Source organism: Radiomyces spectabilis, assembly GCF_025331425.1.
Source record: "Radiomyces spectabilis strain NRRL 2753 chromosome Unknown BYT42scaffold_17, whole genome shotgun sequence".
Classification (NCBI taxonomy): Eukaryota; Fungi; Mucoromycota; class Mucoromycetes; order Mucorales; family Radiomycetaceae; genus Radiomyces; species Radiomyces spectabilis.
In genome coordinates, this window is record NW_026251942.1 from 118,003 (window position 1) to 142,574 (window position 24,572).

Here is a 24,572-nt window from a genome sequence, read left to right on the forward strand (position 1 = left end):
TGGTGGTGGTGGTGGTGGTACGAACGATCGACCGGCGGTGGTGCTATTGGTGTGGGTGTAGCCTTGCGAAGAAGCCGATGTCTGAGAAGATGAGCGTAAATGCACTGTATCTTGACTTCTAGAGTCAGCACTGCCACTGTAAAAGTGCATATATTATATCTTTGGTATATGGAAGGGTTGATGCACGCAAGGACGACAAGCAAAAGGATATAAAAGGATACAACTTTTGGCGAGACTTTGCAAGGTCGAAAAGGCAGCAAAGCATTTCCATGCGGAGAATGAAATTCAACTGACTTCTCCCATTTGGAGTTCAGAAAAATTGCCTGCAAATGCGTGTCACACAACACAACAGCGAGCGAGCAACCCGTTCTCCACCACTATGTCCAATCCTGCCAATGTCATTCGATTCCTGCACACCATTGAAAATTTAAAGGTAAAAATGTCGGTTAAAATGAGTTTCTTTAAAGAGCCACAATCGTTGTAACATTTATTGCGGGCAGAGAACCAAACGCACAGGATGGCTCGATAACGGGATTCAGAATGCTGAATCGATCGCGGACCACATGCATCGCATGGGTATCATGGCCATGCTAATCGACGATCCTTCGCTCAATCGTGAAAAGTAAAGGATCTAATTCGGGGTTGAAAAATTCTTTCGTCTTATACCTTCGTCATAGATGCATCAAGATGGCTATCGTGCACGATCTAGCAGAAGCTGTTGTGGTAAGTGGTCCCATGAGACGCGAATTCAGTCTCCGCTCTGGTTCTTATATATCCTTGGGACATAGGGTGATATCACACCTCATGCGGGAGTATCAAAGGAGGACAAGTTTAACTTGGAAAAGGTAGATCTATTTTGGTAGTGGTTTGAAGTTTACCTTGATGTTGAGATCAGTGCATATACCTTAGAATGCCATGGTATCTTTCCAATCCATGTTGGGCGATACTGCCATGGCACGTGAAATCGCGGATCTATGGCAGGAATACGAAGATGCCCAAACTGCGGAAGCTTTACTGGTCAAAGATTTGGATAAATTCGAAATGATCGTTCAAGCTTTGGAATACGAGAAATGTAAGTTATAGGTTTTGGACCTCCGATAGTCACAAGTAGACTAAACAAATGCTTTTGCAATCCGCAGCCGATCATAAAAAATTGCAAGGCTTTTTCGATTCCACCAAAGGCAAATTCAGACACCCTGCGGTGAAGGCTTGGGCTGAAGCTCTTTACGCTGAAAGAGAACAGCTGTAAAACGGCATGTCTATATTTTTTCTAATACATCAGTTTTTCATCTTCGCATTTACAAAATGGGAAACACTCGAAATTTGAAACCAGTACGGGAGCGTGTGGTCTTTAACTTGTAAGCGGACAGGTCTGAATGTTTTTGGATTTTGTATAGATAGTCCGTGTTACTGCAGGCTCAACCGGATATGAAATTATGCTAAGGGTTGATAGGCGTATTTTGCCACTTGGATGTTGCGTAGAATATAAAGAACAGGGTGAAAATCTTTGGGTTGCTAAATATGTTCTTCGGAGAATTAAATGATTTGGTTTGGGACAATAATTAGTCACTGGTTCTCACTCATTGATTTGAATGTTACTCGTTTGGGTTCTTACGGCTGCCTCATGAATTACTTGGAATATCTCGTCTTTTTTTTGCCCTTTTCTTTTGACATTGCCAAAAGATTCGAAGAAAATGTATTTCCCGACGATTATTATTACAAACTGACGCGCCCTTTATTATTTGTCCTCCATGCGTTCAACTGAAATTTGCTCAGCTACAAACGTCCAGTTGAGCCTCTTTGCTTCGTCTATTATTTGTGCCAACAATATCCGGGAGCTCGCAATCTAGCTAACATAGCTATGAAAAATGCCCACAATATTCCTCTCGCTTGAGAGATTTACTTAAGCTGATGTCGAGGAAGCGTGACTCAAAAGTTCAATGCTTGTTTTTTCCTGCGGGTTGTCCGACGAACCAAAAATTATGTCGATGCAACAAAACGATATTTGGCGGTTGTGTGAAGAGAAGTAATGGGATGCATCAGTATTCGACTTCTTTGAAAATTAATATGGCACATCCTATACAAAACCAGCCGACTGATGCGGTATCTACCTTGGCAACAGTTCGTCCGCTGAGTGGCATGAACGTTATTTGCACTGAATTGTCTTTTTGCCCCTTCTTCCGGTAACACCGAATTTCCCTAAATGTATGTGAAAAAAGAGAAGTGAACGACCTATTGCTGTTAATAGCAAACAGGTTACACCCAACCTTATCCGTAGGGACCTGCATATGTGCCACCTATCTTGACAGTTACTTTCTTTCGCCACCTTCAGCAATCGCTTTCTCCCTTTGTCTATGTAGTTGTATTACGTTGGCTTCCTTCCATCGTTCATTTTAACAGGTTTCGTTGTGTGTCTGCCTTTACCTCTCAAGCCAAACTTCCAACTAGTGCTGCGCCGTCGAAAAGCTGTCCACGATCCGTCTCTCACTAAACGTCTTTCTGTCCATCCATCCATTGCACAAACACGTATATCACATAGGGAAATTGCTAGAGCTTTGTATAGGGTGCCTGAGCACGCTAAGTTAACCGGATAAGCTTCCTCTTTCTATTCTGACCAATGAAAACTACAGCATCGCGTTCAACCAAGGAGATCGGAAAGATGGTGACTCTATTAGCATTGATTAAATGCGCTACTCTTATCTGGAAATTTTATTAAGTACTCGCTTTCTATATTTTTAAGGATTATGATCATTCTTTTTGTCTTGTAGATTTCCACTAGGAACGCATCGGCGATATAGATCGCTCATGCAGCAATAAAAGTACCAATATTAATTGACAGCGTGATTCAGGAAATTAAGCATTAGGCGCGCAACTCGCCACCCATCCCCTCTATCTGGCGAAATGCAACAGGGTATCTAGCAGAATATCGATATTTTAACTAGTTATATGAGATACTACTTTATAGGGTAAAAGGTGGACACAAGTGAACTTGGGGTGGACGCAAGCGGACTTGAGATGGGCGCAAGCGGACTTGAGGAGGACGCGAGTGGACTCAAAGTCATTATAAGCACAATTGACTCTCTACCCCAACTTTTATATTCGCTTTCGGTAGTTAGCGTTTTTGTTTTGTAGTTACCCACATAATGATGCTCGGTTATTCTGCCTGGTCAAGGCAACAGCTCCCTATTATACGTTCAAGTAGTCAATAACCCACTTTGGCGAATTTCGCGAATCCGTTTTTCATGGAGTTTGGCCCCATACGATTTAGAGCTCACAACCATCCGCATGATTCAAATATGGAAACAAATACCGATATGTGAGCACTCCTTCAAATTAGTGACAATGCTTCTTTTCCAAGAAGCCTTTGAATATTTTTGGTCAGGGTCAGCCATTATGGGTACGCTACAAGTGCCTTGGTCTAAGGATATCTCACAACCGTAAGCTCTTGATGTCGCGGAAAGTCATAACGCAAAGGAAATCCTATGACTTTTTCTGGGACCGATCTGGGTAAGACCGCATTTGAAAGACACATCTGAGGTTAGCTGACCACATTCCAAAAAAAAAAAAAAAAGGAAAAAGATAGCCATTACTTTTTCTAAATTATGCAACATTGTTGGTTTTCTGGACATGCGTTCCCAAACTAGTGACAAAACTGTGAATCACTGGTGTAATCTTTGGGAAAAGAAAAAAAAAGAAACTGAAGAAACCTACACATATAATGAATTCTAAATCAGAAGAGAAAAAAAAGCAAGATAAAGAGCTAAGAAAAAGAAAGAAAGAAAAGAGAAGGGGAAGAATGACAATGCTCTAATGATACATGAAAACCGTGTTTAGTTATCCATGAAGAAATAGTTGCCACTCAATTTTTGTTCTTGATCCAACTGGGAATCCATCTTGTTGATTCTCGGTCTGAAGTTGGTAGGATCGCGACGGAAAGTAATCTCAAGGGATGCCAAGAATTTGTTCATGCCAGAGAGGAGTGACTGAGGAGAGTTGGCGGTAGCGTGAACGGAGGGAGTACCCTCATAGACGACGACACGGTCCGCAAGGTAAGTGGCCATGATGAAATCGTGCTCGACAATGAATGCAGTACGCTTGAAATGAACAATGAAGCGCTTGATAACCTTGGCGGCAATGATACGCTGCTCGGAATCCAAGTAAGCAGAAGGTTCATCGATAAGGTAGATGTCGGCAGGTTGACCCAAAGCCAGCACAATAGCCACACGTTGCAATTCACCACCAGACAAATGAGTGACTTGCTGATCAATGATGTTCTCAATCTGGAGAGGCTTGATAACGTCAGTGTTGAATTGAGGATTCAAGAACGCGGCCTTGATCTTCTTGATGAAAAGCATGCGAACGGTGCCAGGGAACTTGGGCGAGATCTTCTGAGGCTTGTAAGAGACGTTCAATTCGGGAACGGACTTTTCACCGTCAGGCTTCAAGAGACCGGCCAACAAACGAATAAAGGTGGTCTTGCCAGTACCGTTCTGACCCAACATGACAACAATTTCGGAATCCGTGAATTCACCAGCCTTGACATCAAGTTTGAAGTCACCTAAATGCAAAAAATTATCAGCAAAATCTATTTCCAGAGACTTTATAAACAAATCATTTTAGATTCTTACCCAATGTCTTGGTCATATCAGGATACGAATAGTTGCGAGTAATATCGCCACCAGCATCTTCCGTGGTTTGTTCAGCGATCTTGAAGGTCAAAGATTCTTCACGGAAACGCAAGTTCTCGGTACGAATGTTACCGTCCAAGAAGATATTGATACCTACACACTCATGGTTGAGCCATCTTTGCCAAACGATTGAAGGTCACTTTATTACGAGTACTTACCATCACGTACGGAAGCAGGAAGCGTCACCACACCATAAGCTGAAGGCATACCGTACAAAATACACACATAATCAGAAAGATAATCCAACACGGACAAATCGTGCTCGACGACAATGATGTAACTACAAAAGCTTTTTGATGAGATAACGAGCGATAACAAACCGAATAAAACTCAGAATCACTTACGTCTCGGGAGAGATCAAGGAACGAATCACACGAGCAGCGTTCAAACGCTGCTTGACATCCAAGTACGAGGAAGGCTCGTCAAACATATACCTGTGATATTTCGTAACTGTAAGCAATAATGTCACATGAATTCATCATTCGTTAAACTTACACATTAGCCTTTTGGACACAAACAACACCAATGGCGAAACGCTGCAATTCACCACCAGAAAGTTGTCCAACTTCACGTTGCAACACGTCCTGGAGGTCTACAGAAAAAAAAATCCAACACCGTCCGTCAGCCATTGCTCTAATATCTTCACATGCGTTTCTTCGTACCCAAAGCATCGATGATTTCACTCATGTTGTTGCGTTCGAGCTTATCTTCGAGAAGTGCGCCCACCTTGCCGTTAACGACCTTGGGGATATGATCCACATACTGCGGCTTGATGATGGCCTAAAGGGAAATATAATTAAATCATCTTGATTCCAAGGAAACACTGATGGGATCTCTTGATAGATAGTACCTTCAAGTTGTCTTCCAAAATCTTTGTAAAGTAATTCTGCAATTCGGAACCGCGGAAGTACTTGAGAATGTCCTGCCAATCAGGAGGGTTTTCGAAACGACCCAAGTTGGGCTTCATCTTGCCGGACAAGATCTTCAAGGCTGTCGATTTACCAATACCGTTGGTGCCGACCAAACCAAGCACTTGGCCAGGACGGGGAACGGGAAGACGATGAAGTTTGAAGGAATTGGCAGAATAACGATGGGTGACTTCGGATTCCAAGTTGGTAGGCAAATTGATAATATGAATGGCGCCAAAAGGACACTTCTTGGCACAGATACCACAACCGATACAAAGCTCTTCGGAGATGAAGGCAATCTTGGCCGTGGGCTCTACTTCGATACAGAATTTACCTAGAATCACAAGTTCATATATGTCAGCAAAAAGCCTGTTGTTCACCATAACCCCATCCTATCGCGCTATCAAATAAATCGAGAGAGGAAGCCTACCGATTCTGTTGACCGGACAAGAACGTTTACTAGAGAAAATCAACGTACATCAGCTTCAACTGTCACGGAGAATCAAAAAAAAAACTTACCATTCTTGTCTACATTTCTTGGGTTTGCACTTGTCGGCATTCACAATGGCAATACGAGTAAGCGCGTCACTCATGGTCTATAAAAAGAAGCAAATGGCTAAATGGAGAAGGGGGGGTAGGATCTCACGAAGAGCAATGAAGTAATGGAGAAACGCGAGGAGGTCAGACGTCTTTTTTGCATGCGAAATTTTTTTTTTTCCTTGATTCGATTGATGTCACAATGTGACTTGGTTTTTTTTGTAGACAGGGAACCAAATGTCGGATCACACACAATTTCGCCCCGAGAAAATAGTGAGACAAGGCTGTATCTATTATTTTATTCAAAAGCTCGTAATTGGCAGCTACTCACTCACATGGACTGCTTATGTGGAAAAACAAAAATCGTAGGATGATCTATATAAACGTATTTCTTTTTTTATCCGAGATCCCAATTGTGTGTCACGAATCTTACGATAGAAATTCATTGCGAAAATGCAATCGATCAACAAAGTAGTATCTTACAGTGGAACCGAGAGGCGTGCAAAGGGTGCATGATCATTCTATTTCGGAAATGCTTTTTAAAACAGCGTTATGGTGAGGAATTCCAACTCCAGGACTACCTGAGAAGAGGCGGCATATCATACCAAGGCATACGAGCAAATGTTCCTTTGCGGATTTATTATTTTTCTTTTTTCTGCAGTGCCAAAACACGATCTAAGAGTTAGAAAATGAATTCCGATTGGGTCTTCCTACAACGAGAATCGCGCATTATAGATGGCCTCTGGCACGTAACCGGCCGTGATCTGACATACAATTGAGCAACACTGATTTTTTTCTGGCGTTTGTATGCAACTGCACTTACCTGTCGACCACCAAACCATCGACCATTCAATGCATGCGTTGCCTTCATTGCTGCATCGGTGGAATCGAATTTGATATACACCTCGCCCTAAAAGTATCGGTCAGATTTTCCACAAGTATTTTACACACGTTCACATGTTAGCAGGCTTACCAAGGATTCTGTGTTGACATGAATGTGGATTACTTCGCCGTATTGCATACATTCATCTTTGACGTCGGTTTCCAAATCACGTTCCCAATCTGGCTCCGTCTCCCTAATAATGCAAAAAAGTCCAGGTTGATTATATGATATCGTTTCGCGGTTAGCCAAGGTTGACTTACTCTGCAGGATTAAACATGTTGTTTAGCATAATGGTGCGTGTGGCGCTCTGTGGAATATTCGGTTTTGCTCTACGCGAATTTAGTAACGAACCAAGAAGAAGAATCGGTTTTTTGAAAAAAAAAAAAAAAAAAAAAAAACTTACTTTGGCACCACCGCAGGTTCAACGGCAGTTTCCATCATCAGATCCGTCTGGCGAGCCGCCAATTTCTTCATCAATTCGGTACGTGATAAGGAGTTCAACGCAACCCCGGCCGTTTCTATTTACATCATACTCATTAATTTCATCGACCGCGATAAAGAAAAAGATCGCCTTAAATAGTTTTACCATCGTCATCTAGATTGTAGCTCATCATTGCAGTTTGTTTCTCGGTTACCAGTCCTACTTTCAACTTTTTTTTGTCGTGGTTAGTTTCAGCAAAAGAAGTGGAATGTGGTATCATTTGGATACAAACGTTTCTTCCGGCGAGTTCGAAACCATTCATCTTCTCGAGTGCCTGCTTTGCATCGTTAGAATTTTTGAATCTAAGAAAAAGCGTAACCATTAGCATCTGTTTTCATCTGCATTTGTGTTATCAACAGTATCAAGTAACTTACTGAACAAAAGCAAAACCTTTCGATCGTCCGGTTTCAGGGTCTACAGCCAGTCATTGTATTTTAGAAAGCAAGTTCAAAGCTTTTCTTTTTGGCATGATAATTACCCATATGCAAATTAACGAATTCCAGCGGTCCGAAAGGTTCAAAAATCTGACGAATATCATCTTCAGTAAGACTGAAATGGATCGATCCAACGTACAAACGCTGGTATAAAAGCTCTTGCTCTTGTTGCGCCAATTTCCTAGAATTTTCGTTAAATAGGGTCAGCCTCATATCGTGGTGCAACATGATCCAGGATTGACTTACAAGTTCCTCTCTGCCTGCATGGCCAGGCGATTCTTTTCAGCTTCAGATAATTGCACAAGGACTGGAATACCTAAAAGTTTTTGCCCAGACATTGCCAAAGCGTTCTGAACCGAGGCTTCATCATAAAACTCGACATACCCCACTCTATCATTAAAAAAAACCACAGTCAATATTTCCGTCGAGCTCCCATCAACCAAGCTGACCAATACATTACCCTTTTGATCGTCGTGAATTACGGTCAGCGATAATACGTGCATCGCGTACTCGACCAGCTTGAACAAAAAAGTCTTCAAATTCTTGAGGCTTTAAGCGTTGTGCCAATTGTGTTACGAATACAGTTCGTCTATCTCTTTCTTCTTCGGGAATAGGAGGTGAGGGAGAACGACGTCTACGTCTTCGCCTGAGAGAAAAAGAAAACCGTTCAGTCATCACAAAATGATTTTTTGCTTAAACTTTCATAACAAAAAGTATACATACTGGTTTTTATCAAAGCTTCGACTGCGGCGTCGAGCCGGGCTGCGACTGCGTCTTCTACGATCTCGTGAATGGTGGCGATGTCGGCTATCTCTATCAATGGATCGAGAACGAGAGCGGCGACGATAATCACGAGAATGGCTACGATGTCTACTGCTGTATCTGGAGTGAGAACGATGCGATCTCGATCGTGAGCGGTGAGAAGGCGAACGAGAGGAATGTCTAATCAAACCACCAAGAAAACCGTTAGCCTAATGTCGGTGAAAAAAGAAGCTCCTTATTAATAGAGCTGCTGACCTTCTTCTTTCGTCTCGATGGCTGTCATCTCTTTCTCGACGATGACTTGAAGATTCTCTTTCTGCGGAGGGTTCCTGACCGTGCTATTTCATCGCTGATGAGCCAGCCTGCGACTTTAACATGACAACTTTTAACTAATTACCTGTTTCTCCTGATAAGGAGCTTCCAGCATAGCTTCTACGTCCATGTCCATTTTGAGTAGTGTTGATTTCTTGAGTATTATTTTGGCACAAAGAGAAAACACCGGTGATTGGAACCCAAATCTCTACTTTTTCACCGCATCTGTATATTCGTACTGTAAAAATTTGCGGTCTATTTCTGTAGCGGGGATTCCGATGTCAACAAGCATTCCTGATCACGTGAGGTTTGTTCCAAGCAAGGTCTGGGAGGTCATCATGATACTTCACAGTGGCGTAGCTGAAGCCCATTTCTGGCCAAAAAACGCAAGAATGGGTATGACAAAAGTGTACACCTGCTGTCATTATTTTAGATTTGCAGGCAAGAGTGCAGTATAAACGGAAATTCTGCTTCCATATTATTGTGATGCGTGGCCGTTTCTGCAATCTTACAATAAACTTGATTGGTGGTATAAATCATAGAATATAACTATTCTTTGAACCCTAGCTTATATTTTAAATTCATGATACACATAGTTTTCCTATCAACTGCAAATATAGGCCTACATTGTACAAAGGACTGTAATAAAGGTTCACTTATTCGGGAGAAATCATTCCATTATTTCGATAATCATAAGTACCGTCGTCTACAGTACAGTATATCATTAAATATCTGCGATCGCTACTACCTTTATTTTCGTATGAAAAGAACATTGGCCTGCCAATTAGAATCTTATTTCAAAAATTAATCATATCGATGCCATGAACCATTTGCTTCATCATCGATTGAGAGCTCCGTTGATTTTTGTAAAGCCCTACGTGCAACATTACATGCAAAGCGCGCTGTCGACGGTTGGAGAAAGTACAGCAACGAACGCAAAAGCTGAGAATGCCCGATTAGCTACGATGCCTGTGGTTTAAAAATGGTGGCTTTTTTTTTTGTTTATATCATGTATAGCTAATCTATGCAATACGGTTTCATGGGTCAAAATCCTTCGATATAGAGTAAAGCGTTTCATGTGTGTTGAGGTTTCTGTATATAAATGGCCAAATATCTGATAACATCAAAGTCATATGTATGATACTCCTACCTGCTCCATGGCTCATCTAAGCGACTGTAATGAAGGTGCTTATATATGTTATTCCGTTACGGAACTTTTTGGTCACGCACATACTGTACTGATAATCGATACTCAACCATGCCAGTTATCTTGTGGTTGTGGGTATTGCTGTAGTGCACATGCGGCAGGAAATAGCATTACATTATTCATCTGTACATTAGAAATCGTGCATGAACCTCCATCAATAAGCAGTGATATCGAAATTCTCGACCAATGCAATGCCACCTTTTTGTCACTATCAATAGAAAGAATGACCCTTCTTTTGAGCCTTTATCTGGCCGACTAAAAAAATTTGAATTTTGAGGTTTGACGACTTATCCTCGCCAGCAAATAAATATCAGAGATAGGCAACATCTCTTTTCTTTTGACTCGTATTCCTGCGTCAACTATTCAGGTGCTTTGTTTGACTTGGTGCACCATGTGCGTGAAACGTTACTGTCTCGAAAGCGACCACACTGTAACACATCTTTCAATTTTTCAAGTACGTGGAATATGGATGATTTTGGGTAATCATGTCGTGTGAAATGGGCAAGTTAACTTTTGAAAGGCAATATTATTTACAATCTGTATTTGGGAGCTGGCACAGCAACTCCGTTTTTCGTGAAGTTTGAAGTATAAAGTTTGCTTACAAGGTCTCTGTTGGTGTAAGGGATGAAAGAAATCAACAAAGAAACAACAAATATTGGATTCTCAGGCCAGCTTTGGGTCTGCTCGGGTATCACACCGGTGAGGTGAATCCGGGTTTCCACTGTGACGCGTGTAACCTAAATCACACACATATGCCAGTCAGATTGAAAGGACGGTGGGAATTCCCCTGCCCAGGTTCATAGATACGAGTGACAACAAGGCCATCTCATTGGACGATGACCAATTGAGGTTGCTTTGTAACCTTTGAAACATGGCGTTTGGCATCATATTTTAATAACAACCAGATCCCAAAATTTTTTACCAGCCATAAACGGCGAAATAGATTCTGCCATCCAATTTCAAAGATTGACAAACACACACACACACAAGTTTTTTTTAATTCTTCTTTTTGAAACGCCAATCAAATGTCACAAATATAAATACCTGCTTTCCACACTTTAAATTCTGACACGTTGCTTTCTTTCACTTGTTCATCGCATCATCATGTCTCTCGCCAAGCAAAACTTCTCCACCTCTTCCGAAGAAGGGATCAATCAACAAATCAACACGGAGCTTCAAGCTTCTCAAGTGTACCTGTCCATGGCAGCATGGGCACAGCATACCTCTGTCGTTTTACCAGGTAAAAAAATCGATACTTATCTTACAAAATGGCAGTTCAACGGACATGAATTGGGGTAGTAAACTCATGTAACTCTATTTAGGCTTGGAAAAGTACTTTCGTGAAGCAGCAAATGAGGTAAGCAACGCGCTTTCAAAAATGCTTGGTTTGATCTGTCGATTTCTTACTGGTGAATGTTAGGAACGAGAACATGCTCAACATTTGATTGGTAATTTTGGAGTAAACAATATCCAAGGTGTACATCATGGCTCAAGCGATGGCTAGATTATTTGAATATGCGAGGCGGAAAGGTCGTGTTGAGAGCGCTTCAAGCCCCAGAGGTATGTCTATAACTACGCTGACAACCCCCAAAACGCGAAAAACATTGACCCTGCTTTCTAGACTGATTGGAAGTCAGCAAAGAATGCAGTTGAATCAGCTCTTCAGCTCGAAAAAGGTAACCAGCCCGCCAGTCCGCCAGCCAGGCCCACAATAAAGGTGATGATCATGTAGCTAACGACTATCTTTAGATGTCAACAAATCACTGTTGAATCTGCATAAAATCGCCGACACCAATGGCGATCCTCAGATGTGCGACTTTATTGAAGGCAGATACCTTGAAGAGCAAGTCAAGGCCATTAAGACTTTGGCTGATATGGTTACTCAACTTAACCGCGTGGGAGAAGGTAAGCTTGAATACATTCCGAATAACTAGGCTCGCATGGCGATAAAGTGAATGATTCTAAACTTGGTTCTTTTTTCTTTTCCCTTCTCTCTTTCTCTCAGGTCTTGGCGTCTACTTGTGGGATCAGCAGTTGTATCGTGAAGGCACTGGCGCAGGCAGCAGAGTCATTGGTGCTGGTCGCGATTAGAGTTCAAAAGAAACAAAAAGAAAGATTACGACTGACTTGAACAAAAATAAAAAGAGGTCCATCTCACATTTTCCTTTCCGTCAACTATTCTTTTTTTTTTGCTTTTTACGCACCTGTTTCATCCGACAATGAACCCTTCATTTGGAGGAAGTTTCCTTGCTTTAGAATTTGGATGGAGCAACATCTTCAACTGTTCTCCCGCGTGTGGCAGCAAATGAGGAAATTCCTTTGAGCACAAAAAAAAACCGCTTTGTCCTATTAAGGTATCGTCCTCTGTCGACAAAATTAGATCATGCTGCAAGTTTGTTTTGGCAAAAGCGTCTGAAACCAGTCAGTGTCAAACGTCACTGTTTCGCTCCGTTTTTCTGAACTGTGAGACGTGGAAAAAAAAAAAAAAGATAATCTTCAATCTATAGTTACTTTCAGAATTCACCATGGGCGGAACATCGGAGAACATTCAAGAAGCTCAGAGGTAAAAGAATGAGCCGATGAGGGATGTCAACAACGATAACTTATTGATATCTGTTCACTTGCAGTGAAAAATATTCTCAAGCCTACAAGACCTTTCGCAAATATCCCGGCAATTCAAGCAAAGGTGATCAAGCCAAGTATCACAAACGTATTTACGGCATCGAACATCCAGGTGTAACAGGCGTCATTTATGCAACCGACCGCGCCAAACAGCTGGGCTTTACTGCCGACGACCCAGAGTGGGGTGAGTCTTGTTGGAATTCTTTTTCTCGACGTGTCATACAGTTTATTCATGCAATGTGAATTTCTAGCAAACTTTGGTCAGGGAGCTCCAGAAGGTAAGTAATATTAATGCAGGGTGAGTACATGGAAAAATGGCAAGATGAAGTGAAAAAAATTATTTATCAGTCGGGTCTATTGAGGGCTGCATGGAAAAGCCAACTAAAATCGACATTCCGGTCGACGCCCGTGAATATGCTCCAACCGATGGTGTCAAAAGTTTACGATCAGCAGTAGCCAATTTATACAACGAAGTATATCGCAAAAACAAATCTATGAAGTACACCGAAGAAAACGTACGTCGATTGATATGAGAAAAACCTACTAAATTTTTTACTGACTCGTATATTGGCTTTTAGGTGTGTATTGTTCCTGGTGGCCGTGCCGGGTTGACAAGATTGGCTTCAACCATTGGCGATGTTAATGTCGGTTACTTTTTACCCGAGGTCAGTACAGAACAGCAAACTCTTTTCATCAAGTGGATATAAGTTGACTAGATGCCTGGTTTATATAGTATCCGCCCTATGAAGAAATGCTTACTTTGTTTAAACGATTTGTTCCCATCTCGGCCACCTTGGATGAGGATTGCGATTATCATATCGATCCAGACAGAATACGAAAAGAAGTGGCGGGAAGAGGTCTTGGAGTCATACTGAGCTCTAATCCACGCAATCCAACAGGTCAAGTAACCGAAAAGGAACAACTAAAGGAGTTGGTAAATATTGCCAGAGAAAAGCATACAACCCTGATTCTGGACGAGTTTTACTCTGCATACATCTATTCCCATGATCCTTCGGAAAATGGTCGCACAATCAGCGTTGCAGAATACATTGACGGTAAAAATGTGGTTTCGAAATTTTCTGACCAAATCATGTGGCTCACCTGATCTTGATATAGACGTGAACGAGGACCCTGTCATTATTCTTGATGGTTTGACAAAGAATTACAGAGTGAGTGAAAAATATGGATGTTCTCCGCAATGGCATCATCTTGTTTACACAGTATCGCATAGCTTCCAGGATGGCGCGTTTGCTGGATCGTTGGGCCCAAAACCGTGATATCCTCTATGGAGTCTTGTGGATCCTTTTTGGATGGTAAGTGCACTGGTGCCAAAAATTGTTAGAAGAGGGGTCCCGCTGAGCTATTTTGTTATCGTAGGTGGAACCAATCATCCTTTGCAAGTAGCGGCAATCCCTTTCTTGGAACCAAGCGTTTATAAAAATGAAGCGAAATATTTGCAGGCACATTTCCGAAGCAAACGCAATTACACTCTGAAAAGATTGGAAAACATGGGCCTTCCCATTAAAGTGCCACCTGTGGCAACTTTTTATGTATGGGTTGATCTCAGCCATCTCCCGGAACCATTAAATATTGGCCTACAGTTCTTTGAAGAATGTTTAAAGGAAAAAGTGTAAGTGATAACATTATCTCAACGGCGGTGTGGACTAATAATGGATGATGACTTTAGAATTGTTGTTCCTGGTATCTTCTTTGATATCAACGTAAGCTTACATTTTGCAGCAGTATGATTTAGGACGGTAAAAATTGATTTGATTCCATAGCCGGCTCAGCGTCGCGAGTTGTTTGAATCCCCATGTCACCACTTTATTCGATTTAGTTTCGGTCCTCCTATGGACGAATTGAAACGAGGCTTGGATAATATGGAGAAAGGTAAGCTCAAAACCGTATCTACCATGCACACTCTTCGTCTGATCAGCATGCCATCATAGTCATCAAAAAGTTCTCCAAATCGTGATACGGTATGATATGAGATAACGCAAAAACGATCCCAATAAAATATTCAAATTTACGCACGCGGTATTGACAAACCTTCTAAGAAATGCGTAAACGCTGCATATTGGGAATTTATGATTTTTTTTCGGGGGAGTTGTCGTATAGCGTCGCCTAGGACACTTGGGGTTTCCTAAAATGGGCATTTTTGGGAACTTCCGACAAAATCTTTGGACTTGATGCATGAATCTCTTGTTCACGTGATCCCGCGGTTCGGAGGAACGGATACGGCCTACAGCAATCCATCCGTTGGCTGAACCTCCTCTTCATATACGTGGTTGACAATGCCGGCAAACACAGGTAGATATCGAATGATACACGTATATTGGATCGTAGAAAAAGGATGGATGCATACCTGACGATAAACGGATGGATTCATGGATGGATGCGTTCCTTGATATTTTCGATATCTGCAACAAATACGACGGATAATGCTAGGAATCACCAACAAAAAAGATCGCCTCGGTTACATTGCGTGCAGAGCAGTTCATTTATTCGCCGTTCATCAAAGCTGTGCATTCGTCTTTTTTTTTGCGATCGTGATATACACTATGTTACCGACATTGGACGATTATTTGGGGTGCTGATATTATTGCTATTTCTTTGTAGCATCAAATGCCAAGGCTCTCGCCGCCAAGAAGGCTGCCCTCAAGGGTGTTAACGGCAAGAGCGTCCGTAAGATTCGCACTTCCACCCACTTCCACCGCCCCAAGACCTTGAAGTTGGCACGCAAGCCCAAATACACCCGCAAGTCCATTCCCCATGTCCCTCGCATGGACCAGTACCGTATTATTCGTCAGCCTTTGAACACCGAAACCGCCATGAAGAAGATCGAGGAACAGAACACCTTGACTTTTGTCGTCGATGTCAAGGCTAACAAGTCTCAAATCAAGGATGCTGTCAAGCGTCTTTATAATGTGGAGGCTGCCAAGGTCAACACCCTCATCCGTCCCGACGGTTACAAGAAGGCTTACGTCCGTTTGACCGCTGACGTCGATGCTCTCGATGTTGCGAACAAGGTAAATTTTAATAAACTAATGTGGGCCATCTAATTTTATGGGCGCTAACTCATTGTGTATAGATCGGTTTCATCTAAAAAGTGTCTACTCTTACTTTCCCATTACCTTTTGTAGTGTCTTGATGCATAAATTGTTTAACATTGGTACAAATAAACGGCATATTCGAGCATAGTATTAATCGGTGTTAGTAAACAGTTGGTGGAATTATTCATGCAGTATCTGGCGTCTCTGATATAGAAAACAGTTTGTCATTGCACGAACCCAAATGAGTTATCTTAATCCATAGGAATTCATCAGAATGATGCCCGCACCGAATGAACTCCGAATTTTCCCAAATTTTTGGATTACGCGGGGGCACAATCATCTATAACCTGAACATGATCGGTTACACTTATTTTGTGCGGTCGCGCTCATTGTCGTTATGGCGACAATGTCGACGATTCCAAGTTTCTGCCGCAGCTGGAAGTAAAGGAGGAGGTGGCCCAAAGGAGGAAAAGGTGCGCGCCATTCCTTTCAGGCACCACGTCAAAGCAGCAGAAAAGGTAATGTTGATCCAATGCAATGACGTGAATTGTGATTTGGCTTGGATCTTGTTAATCGCGGTTACAAAAAAAGACGTTTGAACAATACCACGGTCATGGTTTCTTTTCTGTACGAGTATCAAGCGCAGGACCGCCAGAAGAGATATTTCTGCCTTTTTGGGTAGCTTCGGCCACTGTTCACACAGAAGTTGTGCAGGCACAAATAGTAAGTGAACGCAGTGCTGATGGTTACTTTTGCCTACCTATTCTAAACTGCATGTGTATAGGGGAGAAACGTCATGAGAACACGGATGAATCCATCAACAAGGAGAAAAGAGACTGTATGGGAAACAGATTGGGCTTGGGTACCAGCGGGGCAACAGTTTACGCGCGATTATATTCCGCTGGGCCATCCTGGTTTGCAAATCTATGCATCTCATAAGTATCGTCGTGGATTTGTCAACGGTATGTGTACGGGCCAAGCTTTGGAAGATACGACCAAGTTTTCCTACGAGTTACTGGATCGCCCATCGTATCGAGAGCTGGATCGAGCCTATCAAACGATCAATCGTAAAGTGGATCCTTTTACCATTTTTCCTACAACGGCGCTGCGTCTGGCCACATCTTACATTAAATCGCAAGAAGAAACATACGTCGACGAATATTTAAAAAAGACATATGCTGCAGATCAGACGCGATTTCTGAAGCTAAACGTCACACTTGAAAATGTCAAACTATCGCCTGTCTATTACCCCGCTTACATATACACTGTTCATTACCTTGGACGAAACCTGCGGACGTTTATTAACGGCAATGATTTGACCGTGGGTGGACTGAAAGTTTACAATTGGGAAAGAGTAGCTGCTGTTTCAGCCCTTGGTATGGCAGGCGTCATGACGGCCACCGGTGGCGTGGGATGGGGCGGTATGAGCGGTTCTCTGTGGGTAAGTCAGGTTCACGTTTCGATGTCAGAAAAAAAAAACATACATGCGCTGATAACGTGGAACAATAGCTCGGTATTGTTTTGCCTACGGTGGTAACATCTCTATTCACAATGTATTATCCGTTACTCTCACTGCGCGTAAGGGACTGGATGCGGCAACGGGAAATCGCACGTCAGGCCCACGATCCGCATATGTGGGATACAGATTGGACAGCTGCCTATGATGCCTTTGAAGACGAAAAGCGGTATCGAACTTGGCGTGCTGAATCTGAATACTCACGCTCAAGTCAAAGTGCAGCTGGGACCCAGGATCCCAAAGGATATTATCGTGCCTTGGGGATCGATCGGCAGGCAACTACCGCGGACATTCAAGCTGCTTTCCGAGGGTATTAAATTATTTTACAGTGCATGCATCATCCTCTTCAAAATATTGACTGGACTGTTACAGGTTAGCAATGAAGCATCATCCAGATCGGTACGCTGATGCCGGCGAAAAAGCAAAGGCCACCGAACGATTTCAGCTGATATCAGCTGCTTACAGCGTTTTACGTGACCGTAAGTGTGGATTCGGTACCAACTTTAGAAAAAAATACCACTACTAAATCTTTCTATAGCCAAGAAACGAAAACGGTATGATCAGACAGGTCAAAGCTGATGTTAGATTTAAAAATGAGGACACGCCAAAATATATTTTTGTTGAAAATCATGTACATAGCGCAACAGTGATGTCTGTTGAAGAATTTACAAATGAAAGGATAAAAAAAGAATAAAAAGAAAAAGGACTAGATGATTATAAAGAAAGAAATGGGGGTAGTTGAATACGATACATGAGTCATTGTTTTCTCAATAAAAAAAAAAAAAAAAAAAACTCATGGGTATGTTGAATACGAGGGATATCAAATCGGTGCATCATCCCTTAAAAAAACGTGTCTTTCGGTTGATGCAAGACCTGCTTAACGGTCAACGGAGCCTGCCACATTGCTGATGGTAGCATTATCGAGGTCAAAAACACGCCATAAAGCGTCGCCGTCTTGGAAATCGTTGTGAACAATATTGATCAGGTACCAGGTGTCCGCGACTTGCTTCAACAGTCGGCTTGTGGGGCTCTCTGGTTCGTAGATTCTGGACCATTCATGCCACAAGGCAAAAGCTTCTTCCTTCCAGGCCATGAAGGCGACAGCTTCCACAATCGTAGGCTGGATCACTTCTTTACCCGGGAAAATACCCCATGTAACCGCATTAGGACCTTCGCTTTGGGTGTTCATCTTCAAATCACCCTGTTGGTTCACGGCATAGTAGGTGATATTTGCATCAGAGCTAATCTTTTGCGTGAGTTTGTCCAGAGCTTCAGGTGACACAAAGAATTCGAGGTAGGCCTTTTGAAACACGAAACCGTTTTTGGGACCCCAACCATGAACCTTATCCGAGCTTCTGACACCGTTGACAGCAGGTTGCGAGTTGATGGTCAAGTAACCCAGAGAATTAACAGCAGCTAAGCGGTCGCGGATACCCTGCGATTCGGTATCCAATTCTTGCGAACACCAGGGAAGGGCACCCACTTGACCAAGACAGTAGCCAGAAAAGATGGAACTCAACTCAGCAATCGTCGCGGGATAGTTCCACATTTTCAGACACTCGGCCTTGGAATGCTTGAGAGACACACCATAACCGTCCAATTCACCAAAAGCTATATGAATTCAGTTTTTTTTTGCTTGTAAGAAACACTCGCTCATGTTTTTCCGTTTCACTACTTACCAGGCGAGCGAGAGTCACCCCATCGACCATTGGGGAATTCATCCCATTGTTCAGTACGCTTGATATAACTCATAGTTCGGTTCTTCCAGAAAATAGGACGCACATTTTCCTTGGCGCGTTTGGCATGCAAAGACTATATACAAAGAAAAAAAGGAAAACGAACCATGTCGGTGAACAAAAAGACATATGAACCACTGAAAATTACTGTTACGTACTGGTTTCCAAGGCAAAGGGCGGACGTTTTGTTGAGGAGCGACATCACCAAGGCGTTCAAGGATAAGGCGAGTCGATCTCTCCAAATTAAACGTGTAAAAGTGGACACCGTTGATACCGGCCGCTCTCATTTTTTGAATAAAGTCGATGGTGAGGTTGATACCGTACTCTTTGATAGCGGCATCATCATCCTTGATAGGTTCAAGGTCATCCCAAATCTTTTGGGGCACAAAGTTGTTGTTGAAGGAGATCACACGCTTGAGACCGTTGTAGTTTTGAATGGGGAATACACCAGGAAGGATGGGGCAGGTGATGCCAATGGTACGGCAGCGCTCCACAAACTCAAGGAACATGTCAAAGTCGTAGAACAACTGAGTGACCACAAAGTCAGCACCAGCATCAATTTTAGCCTTCAAATGTCGAAGATCATCTTCCTTGTCGGGGTTATCAATGTGTCCCTCAGGATGACCTGCAAACGAATAAAAAAAAAATGACAATGAATTATAAACCCTCCAATGTTCGTAAAGAACGGAGACTACACGTACCAGCGACAGCAATACCGAAATAATCGCCATACTTTTTGCGAATATACTTAACCAGGTCGATGGCATTGTTGAAACCACCATCACAGGATTCCCAAGTTTCCTGTCCGTGGGGAGGATCGCCACGCAAAGCAAGGATATTCTGGCATCCACAAGCTTTGGCAGTCTGTGCAGTGATTTCAAATGGATATTAACTTACAGTTGTCCCAAGATACAACGCAGAATTTGTTGACTTACCTCCAAAGCGATATCCACTTGTTCTGCAGGCATGTTTGTGCATGTCAAATGCATCATTGTTTCCACGCCATACACAGCTTGAGTGGTAGCCACAATTTCCGTGGTCAGTTCAGAGGTAGTGCCTCCGGCGCCCCATGTAACGTCAATGAATTCAGGACCATAGCGTTGCATACGTTCGATACGGTCATAGAGGTTTTGCACGCCCTAATAATTTGGAAGGTCAATCAAAACAGGGAAGAAGTATCGATGGAAGCAAGAGAGGGCACCATACCTGTGCAGTCTTTGGAGGGAAATACTCAAAAGACCAGTAGAAGCGACCTTCTTGTTCTGCTTTAAGGATCTTGTCAATGATTTTCATTGTGGACAAAGGAAAGAAACAGAATATTCAACTGGGAAGATCACTGATTTAATATATAAGGCAATTACGGATCTTAGATCGTTTCGGGGAAACGTTGAAAAACGAGATGCATCTAGAGAGATTGCAGTATATGACAGTCACGATCCACCGTACACCATAGGACACGTTCGCAGATCCGTTGGCGATTGGTATCCTGCTTCATCCTTTCAAGTCAAATTGCTCAATGCATTCGTAAAACTTTTTGTTTCCATTTTTTCTCTACGTTCGACATTGCATGATTACATTATAGAAGCATAACGAGAACCAGATAAGATAACGAAATGCCGCACGTCTTAAAATGGGATGTCGAAACCCCATTCGTAATTTTTCAAGATCACTAAATGATCCAATCACAATCAAGTATACCGTCGATACAAATGATACTTTCAACTCCGATAAGATCATGCTTGCATGTGAACAGCCAATAAGGGCGATCCAGCGTAACCATGAGAATTAGAAAAAGTTTGACGGCATGGTTCGCAGAAGTACAATAATCACGTAGAGGTTGTAAATCTTTTACAAGAACGTCTCATACAGTTAACACGTTGCAAGAAATAGACAGAACTGGATCTATCGGAATAAAACTCTTTCATATCTGACGTTCACTGTGACAGATGGCACATATAAAATACGTAAAGTCACATCATCTACTGACGTGCTTGAATCCACAATGTTTTAATAGATCCTCCCGAAGTCCGAAAAATGGTCCTTTTAACATAAAGACTTATAGAGATGCTTACCATATTAAGTACGCCAGTCGATTTTGGCACTGTGTATGACATCTCAAAATACCTCCGGTCCCATGTTCCAACAAGTTGGTGGCAGGAACAATGACGGGCAATATAATGCAATAGAGATGACACAGTGTCAAGGTAGAGGAACTATGGACATGCTGATGACTGGCCGTCAAACCAGCCCTTATTGGCACTCCAATTGGATTTCACAGCCATCTTTCGACGTTTGTAAACCCATTGTGGATTCTTGACATGTCTTGATATGCAATAAACTGGGTCCTACTTTTAGCAATCAGGCTCCTGTATCTTATGCTGATTATCAAGCTTTCGATCTGTACAAGCAAAAGACTTGACAGCGGCTCTCTCTGCATTATCAAAGAAGTAGAATATTAAATCAAGACCACTTTTCGTGTATACTACTTTAGTGAAAAAGAAGGAACCTGAAATCTGACCCAAGTGCTGGCCAATTTTACGAGGCTTAATGAGGTAGAAGCGAAGCGTTATATATATGTCGAATTTCACCAGTTAGCAAAATATCAATGTCTCAGACTTTGCCGAGGTTACAGCCTATCATAATCCCCTTGGGAGCCGCCAGTAGACAACAAGAAGCCCGAGGTCTCTTCAAGACCAATTCCCAAAAGATTCGCAGAAAGTCTGACTGACTTTATAGGAGGGCATAAATGATAAATGACATAAAGCTTACTTCCAATGTAACAGGGAAAGGCAATGGCTTGGAATCGAGACCGGAATATTGTAACGCAGCTGGAACAAAATCTTTGTAAACCCTCACTTAATTAAAGGTACCGTTTCGCAGAGCTAATGTCCAATTCAAGAGAATGAGCAGCGAGCAGCAGTTTCACGAGTTTGTTAAAAAATATATTACAAACCGCAATTACTGACTGAAAACTTATGTGTGTATTATATTGATTCACAAAAGGTGTCCAATATATGATCCAAAATCGGGGATTAGAAATTTTCGGAAAGTCAACAAAACTTACAGGAACATGTCGGATCTCGACAGTCAATTGATGATCCGCCCGACATTTTTGATTCTATGCCAGGGCAAACCGATCGAGCAACTGCTACTTTTAAGCGTTCTACTTATCCCCAGGTTTGAATTCTTTGACAGAAGCATAAACACATCAAGTGCTGTATCGCATGGATCAAGTCGGTAACCTTGTGAAAAAAAAAAGGATCGCGTAATAGCTTAATTTCATGTGATTCAGAGTGTGAAACTTGTTCCTTGCATGTGGGCAATCACCGCGCCCGAACCACCTTGTAAAAATAGTGCTTATCAGTGCATGCTATGAAGAGCTATCGCATTAGCTCATCACTAAATCAACCTACTATAACAGACCAACAACATATTTGAAAGATCGGGAAAGCTCAATTTTCTCAATGTTCTTTGCATCCCATTTGAGGAAAATGCCTCATTGACTGATGACGTTAAACTTCGATGTTTGAAATCCTAATTTCTCCATCTGACTCATTATTTTTTATTTTTATTCGTGACAATCGTCTCATTTTTCTGCGCATTTTCGCTGGTGATATGGACATCAGTATAGAATAGTATGGCCGAATCAAACCGACATCATTTGAACGGCATTCCAAACGATCATCAACAGGATCAGACGACCTCAACTGCCACCCACGACTCGGCATCCGAACCATCGTCTAGTCGAAATGCCGACGATGCCAAGAAGAAAAGAACAGGTCCCAAGCGGCGAAAGGTGACGCACGGTACTTCTTGGTCCTTTATTTTTCATGCGGTCATGTTTTGGAACTAATATTCCTTAGCCTGTGTGTATTGTCGACGCTCGCACATGACCTGCGACGAAGGTAAATCTAACATTCTGAAAAGAATCACACGAGGGTGTCTTGCAAACCACTAAACCTTGTGTATTACTGGCCATAACTTCAGGGCGACCATGCCAGCGATGTATCAAACGAAGTATTGGCCACCTGTGCCATGACGAACCCAAAAACCCCAACGGATCCGCCAAGCAAACAGCAAAATCAAAACAAGCACCGACCAGCGATAGTACGAACAATTACATGCTAAATAACCTATCGCTTGTGCAAGGTGCGTTACACCGTTCCATCTACATGCTTGTCCATTGCCTAATTTTATCATTTGCCAGATTTGGGCGTAGGTAACAAATTCGGTGGTCTTCCTTTACAGTTCTTTGGTCAAATGGGTACCGGACAACTCACCTTTGCAAGCGAGCACATGGGCAACGAAATCTCGGTTATCAGGTACAAGTGGCCCACGCACAGCCAGCCTTGATCGAGCTAATAACCTTTGATAATGTAGCAACTTTCTAGACTCCGTGGGTGGCAATGTCCCGGGCTTCTACAACCAACATGGGCAAGGCCTTCTTTCGTCTTCGGTGAACACGACCGAGAAATTTTTCTTGACTGCGGCCGATCCATCGGATGGTCGCTTGGAAGATCGTTTGACAGAAGTGATCAATGCAAAGTATGAAGCCGGATTTCTGAAACCGTACAACTATGTCAATGGGTATGCGCGATTGCAGAAATACATGGATAACAAGTAAGCCATCGTCTTGATCACTGACAAAAAAAAAAAAAAAAAAAAAAAAAAAAATCGGACAGACGGAATTAACCGGATGAGCACTTTGTTAGTATGTCAGCCTCAAGTCGGCAGCGTATCTTGAACGTTATGGGCACCTTCCGTCCCGCTTTCCGCTCCGTCGCTCAATCGTTGACCGATATTGATTTGATCCTTGTCGAAGAAGCGTTTGAACGATTGCTGCTGGTAAAACCATGAATATCATTCATCAGACTACTTGTCGAGACTAACCGAGCCATCAACAGGATTACGACCGTGTATTTAGTTCCATGGGAATTCCAGCTTGTCTTTGGCGTCGAACGGGTGAAATTTATAAAGGAAACAAGGAATTCGCATCCTTGGTGAACGTACCAATCGAGCAACTGCGTGAAGGACGTCTTTGTATCTATGAATTAATGGCCGAAGAGTCAGCTGTCAACTACTGGGAGGTAATGTCTAACAAGCGAGTGTTTTTATCTGGGAAGCAGTAGCATGATGGTGCCATGGTTGTACTCATGGCATTTCTCAATCCTAGAAATACGGCAATATTGCATTTGATCCCGGTCAAAAAGCGGTACTCACGTCTTGTCTGCTAAAAAATCCGGAACCTACTAATACCAGCGTTATCTCTTGCTGCTTCTCTTTCACCATTCGTCGCGACAAGTACAATATACCAACAGTCATCGTTGGCAATTTCCTCCCAGTTCAATTACAATAACATTTTCAAACCCCACATCTGAATTTTCTTTTTCTCTGTAAAATACATACAATATCAATTCAACATTATTAAATACA

At 42.4% G+C, this 24,572-nt stretch overlaps 10 protein-coding genes across 10 annotated transcripts; 7 read left to right on the forward strand and 3 right to left on the reverse strand.

Annotated features, from left to right (window-relative positions):
- Positions 1-359: 359 nt before the first annotated feature.
- BYT42DRAFT_588295 (HD domain-containing protein) lies at positions 360-1,533 on the forward strand. Its single transcript, XM_051570249.1, has 6 exons — positions 360-433; positions 501-622; positions 678-723; positions 789-845; positions 910-1,072; positions 1,140-1,533. Exons 1-6 carry the CDS (start codon positions 380-382, stop codon positions 1,247-1,249), a joined length of 552 nt encoding a protein of 183 aa, XP_051418548.1. The 5' UTR covers positions 360-379; the 3' UTR covers positions 1,250-1,533.
- Positions 1,534-3,679: 2,146 nt separating this feature from the next.
- On the reverse strand, positions 3,680-5,515 carry BYT42DRAFT_146747 (ATP-binding cassette sub-family e member 1). Its single transcript, XM_051562271.1, has 5 exons — positions 5,184-5,515; positions 5,033-5,122; positions 4,847-4,968; positions 4,629-4,781; positions 3,680-4,558 (listed from the first exon to the last, which is right to left on the reverse strand). Exons 1-5 carry the CDS (start codon positions 5,357-5,359, stop codon positions 3,831-3,833), a joined length of 1,269 nt encoding a protein of 422 aa, XP_051418549.1. The 5' UTR covers positions 5,360-5,515; the 3' UTR covers positions 3,680-3,830.
- Positions 5,516-5,824: 309 nt separating this feature from the next.
- Positions 5,825-6,259, forward strand: BYT42DRAFT_505494 (uncharacterized protein; the record flags this gene model as incomplete). Its single annotated transcript, XM_051565032.1, has 2 exons — positions 5,825-5,952; positions 6,097-6,259. The coding sequence occupies 2 exons, from the start codon at positions 5,825-5,827 to the stop codon at positions 6,257-6,259; spliced, it is 291 nt and encodes a 96-aa protein (XP_051418550.1).
- A 584-nt stretch (positions 6,260-6,843) lies between these two features.
- On the reverse strand, positions 6,844-9,141 carry BYT42DRAFT_618387 (uncharacterized protein; the record flags this gene model as incomplete). Its single annotated transcript, XM_051572279.1, has 14 exons — positions 6,844-6,897; positions 6,957-7,043; positions 7,107-7,209; positions 7,277-7,345; positions 7,420-7,534; positions 7,603-7,666; positions 7,730-7,799; positions 7,872-7,911; positions 7,976-8,112; positions 8,178-8,321; positions 8,392-8,577; positions 8,651-8,873; positions 8,949-9,009; positions 9,091-9,141. The coding sequence occupies 14 exons, from the start codon at positions 9,139-9,141 to the stop codon at positions 6,844-6,846; spliced, it is 1,404 nt and encodes a 467-aa protein (XP_051418551.1).
- A 2,031-nt stretch (positions 9,142-11,172) lies between these two features.
- On the forward strand, positions 11,173-12,469 carry BYT42DRAFT_588311 (ferritin-like superfamily). The gene is made up of 7 exons (XM_051570250.1): positions 11,173-11,452; positions 11,535-11,569; positions 11,633-11,660; positions 11,717-11,772; positions 11,834-11,888; positions 11,962-12,117; positions 12,218-12,469. The coding sequence occupies exons 1-7, from the start codon at positions 11,317-11,319 to the stop codon at positions 12,301-12,303; spliced, it is 552 nt and encodes a 183-aa protein (XP_051418552.1). The 5' UTR covers positions 11,173-11,316; the 3' UTR covers positions 12,304-12,469.
- Positions 12,470-12,737: 268 nt separating this feature from the next.
- BYT42DRAFT_595925 (aminotransferase) lies at positions 12,738-14,829 on the forward strand (the record flags this gene model as incomplete). Its single annotated transcript, XM_051570891.1, has 12 exons — positions 12,738-12,775; positions 12,840-13,018; positions 13,086-13,112; positions 13,183-13,349; positions 13,413-13,499; positions 13,568-13,889; positions 13,951-14,003; positions 14,066-14,147; positions 14,212-14,464; positions 14,522-14,555; positions 14,616-14,724; positions 14,771-14,829. The coding sequence occupies 12 exons, from the start codon at positions 12,738-12,740 to the stop codon at positions 14,827-14,829; spliced, it is 1,410 nt and encodes a 469-aa protein (XP_051418553.1).
- A 299-nt stretch (positions 14,830-15,128) lies between these two features.
- Positions 15,129-15,896, forward strand: BYT42DRAFT_595926 (ribosomal protein L23/L15e core domain-containing protein; the record flags this gene model as incomplete). Its single annotated transcript, XM_051570892.1, has 2 exons — positions 15,129-15,144; positions 15,454-15,896. The coding sequence occupies 2 exons, from the start codon at positions 15,129-15,131 to the stop codon at positions 15,894-15,896; spliced, it is 459 nt and encodes a 152-aa protein (XP_051418554.1).
- A 263-nt stretch (positions 15,897-16,159) lies between these two features.
- Positions 16,160-18,195, forward strand: BYT42DRAFT_588315 (uncharacterized protein). The gene is made up of 6 exons (XM_051570251.1): positions 16,160-16,405; positions 16,479-16,610; positions 16,672-17,328; positions 17,397-17,713; positions 17,776-17,882; positions 17,942-18,195. Exons 1-6 carry the CDS (start codon positions 16,178-16,180, stop codon positions 17,980-17,982), a joined length of 1,482 nt encoding a protein of 493 aa, XP_051418555.1. The 5' UTR covers positions 16,160-16,177; the 3' UTR covers positions 17,983-18,195.
- BYT42DRAFT_588321 (methylenetetrahydrofolate reductase-domain-containing protein) lies at positions 18,176-20,488 on the reverse strand. Its single transcript, XM_051570252.1, has 6 exons — positions 20,346-20,488; positions 20,075-20,278; positions 19,841-20,003; positions 19,298-19,764; positions 19,083-19,215; positions 18,176-19,014 (listed from the first exon to the last, which is right to left on the reverse strand). The coding sequence occupies exons 1-6, from the start codon at positions 20,430-20,432 to the stop codon at positions 18,281-18,283; spliced, it is 1,788 nt and encodes a 595-aa protein (XP_051418556.1). The 5' UTR covers positions 20,433-20,488; the 3' UTR covers positions 18,176-18,280.
- A 2,207-nt stretch (positions 20,489-22,695) lies between these two features.
- On the forward strand, positions 22,696-24,572 carry BYT42DRAFT_588323 (uncharacterized protein). The gene is made up of 8 exons (XM_051570253.1): positions 22,696-22,945; positions 23,003-23,044; positions 23,127-23,288; positions 23,347-23,461; positions 23,520-23,759; positions 23,852-23,984; positions 24,044-24,226; positions 24,313-24,572. The coding sequence occupies exons 1-8, from the start codon at positions 22,777-22,779 to the stop codon at positions 24,493-24,495; spliced, it is 1,227 nt and encodes a 408-aa protein (XP_051418557.1). The 5' UTR covers positions 22,696-22,776; the 3' UTR covers positions 24,496-24,572.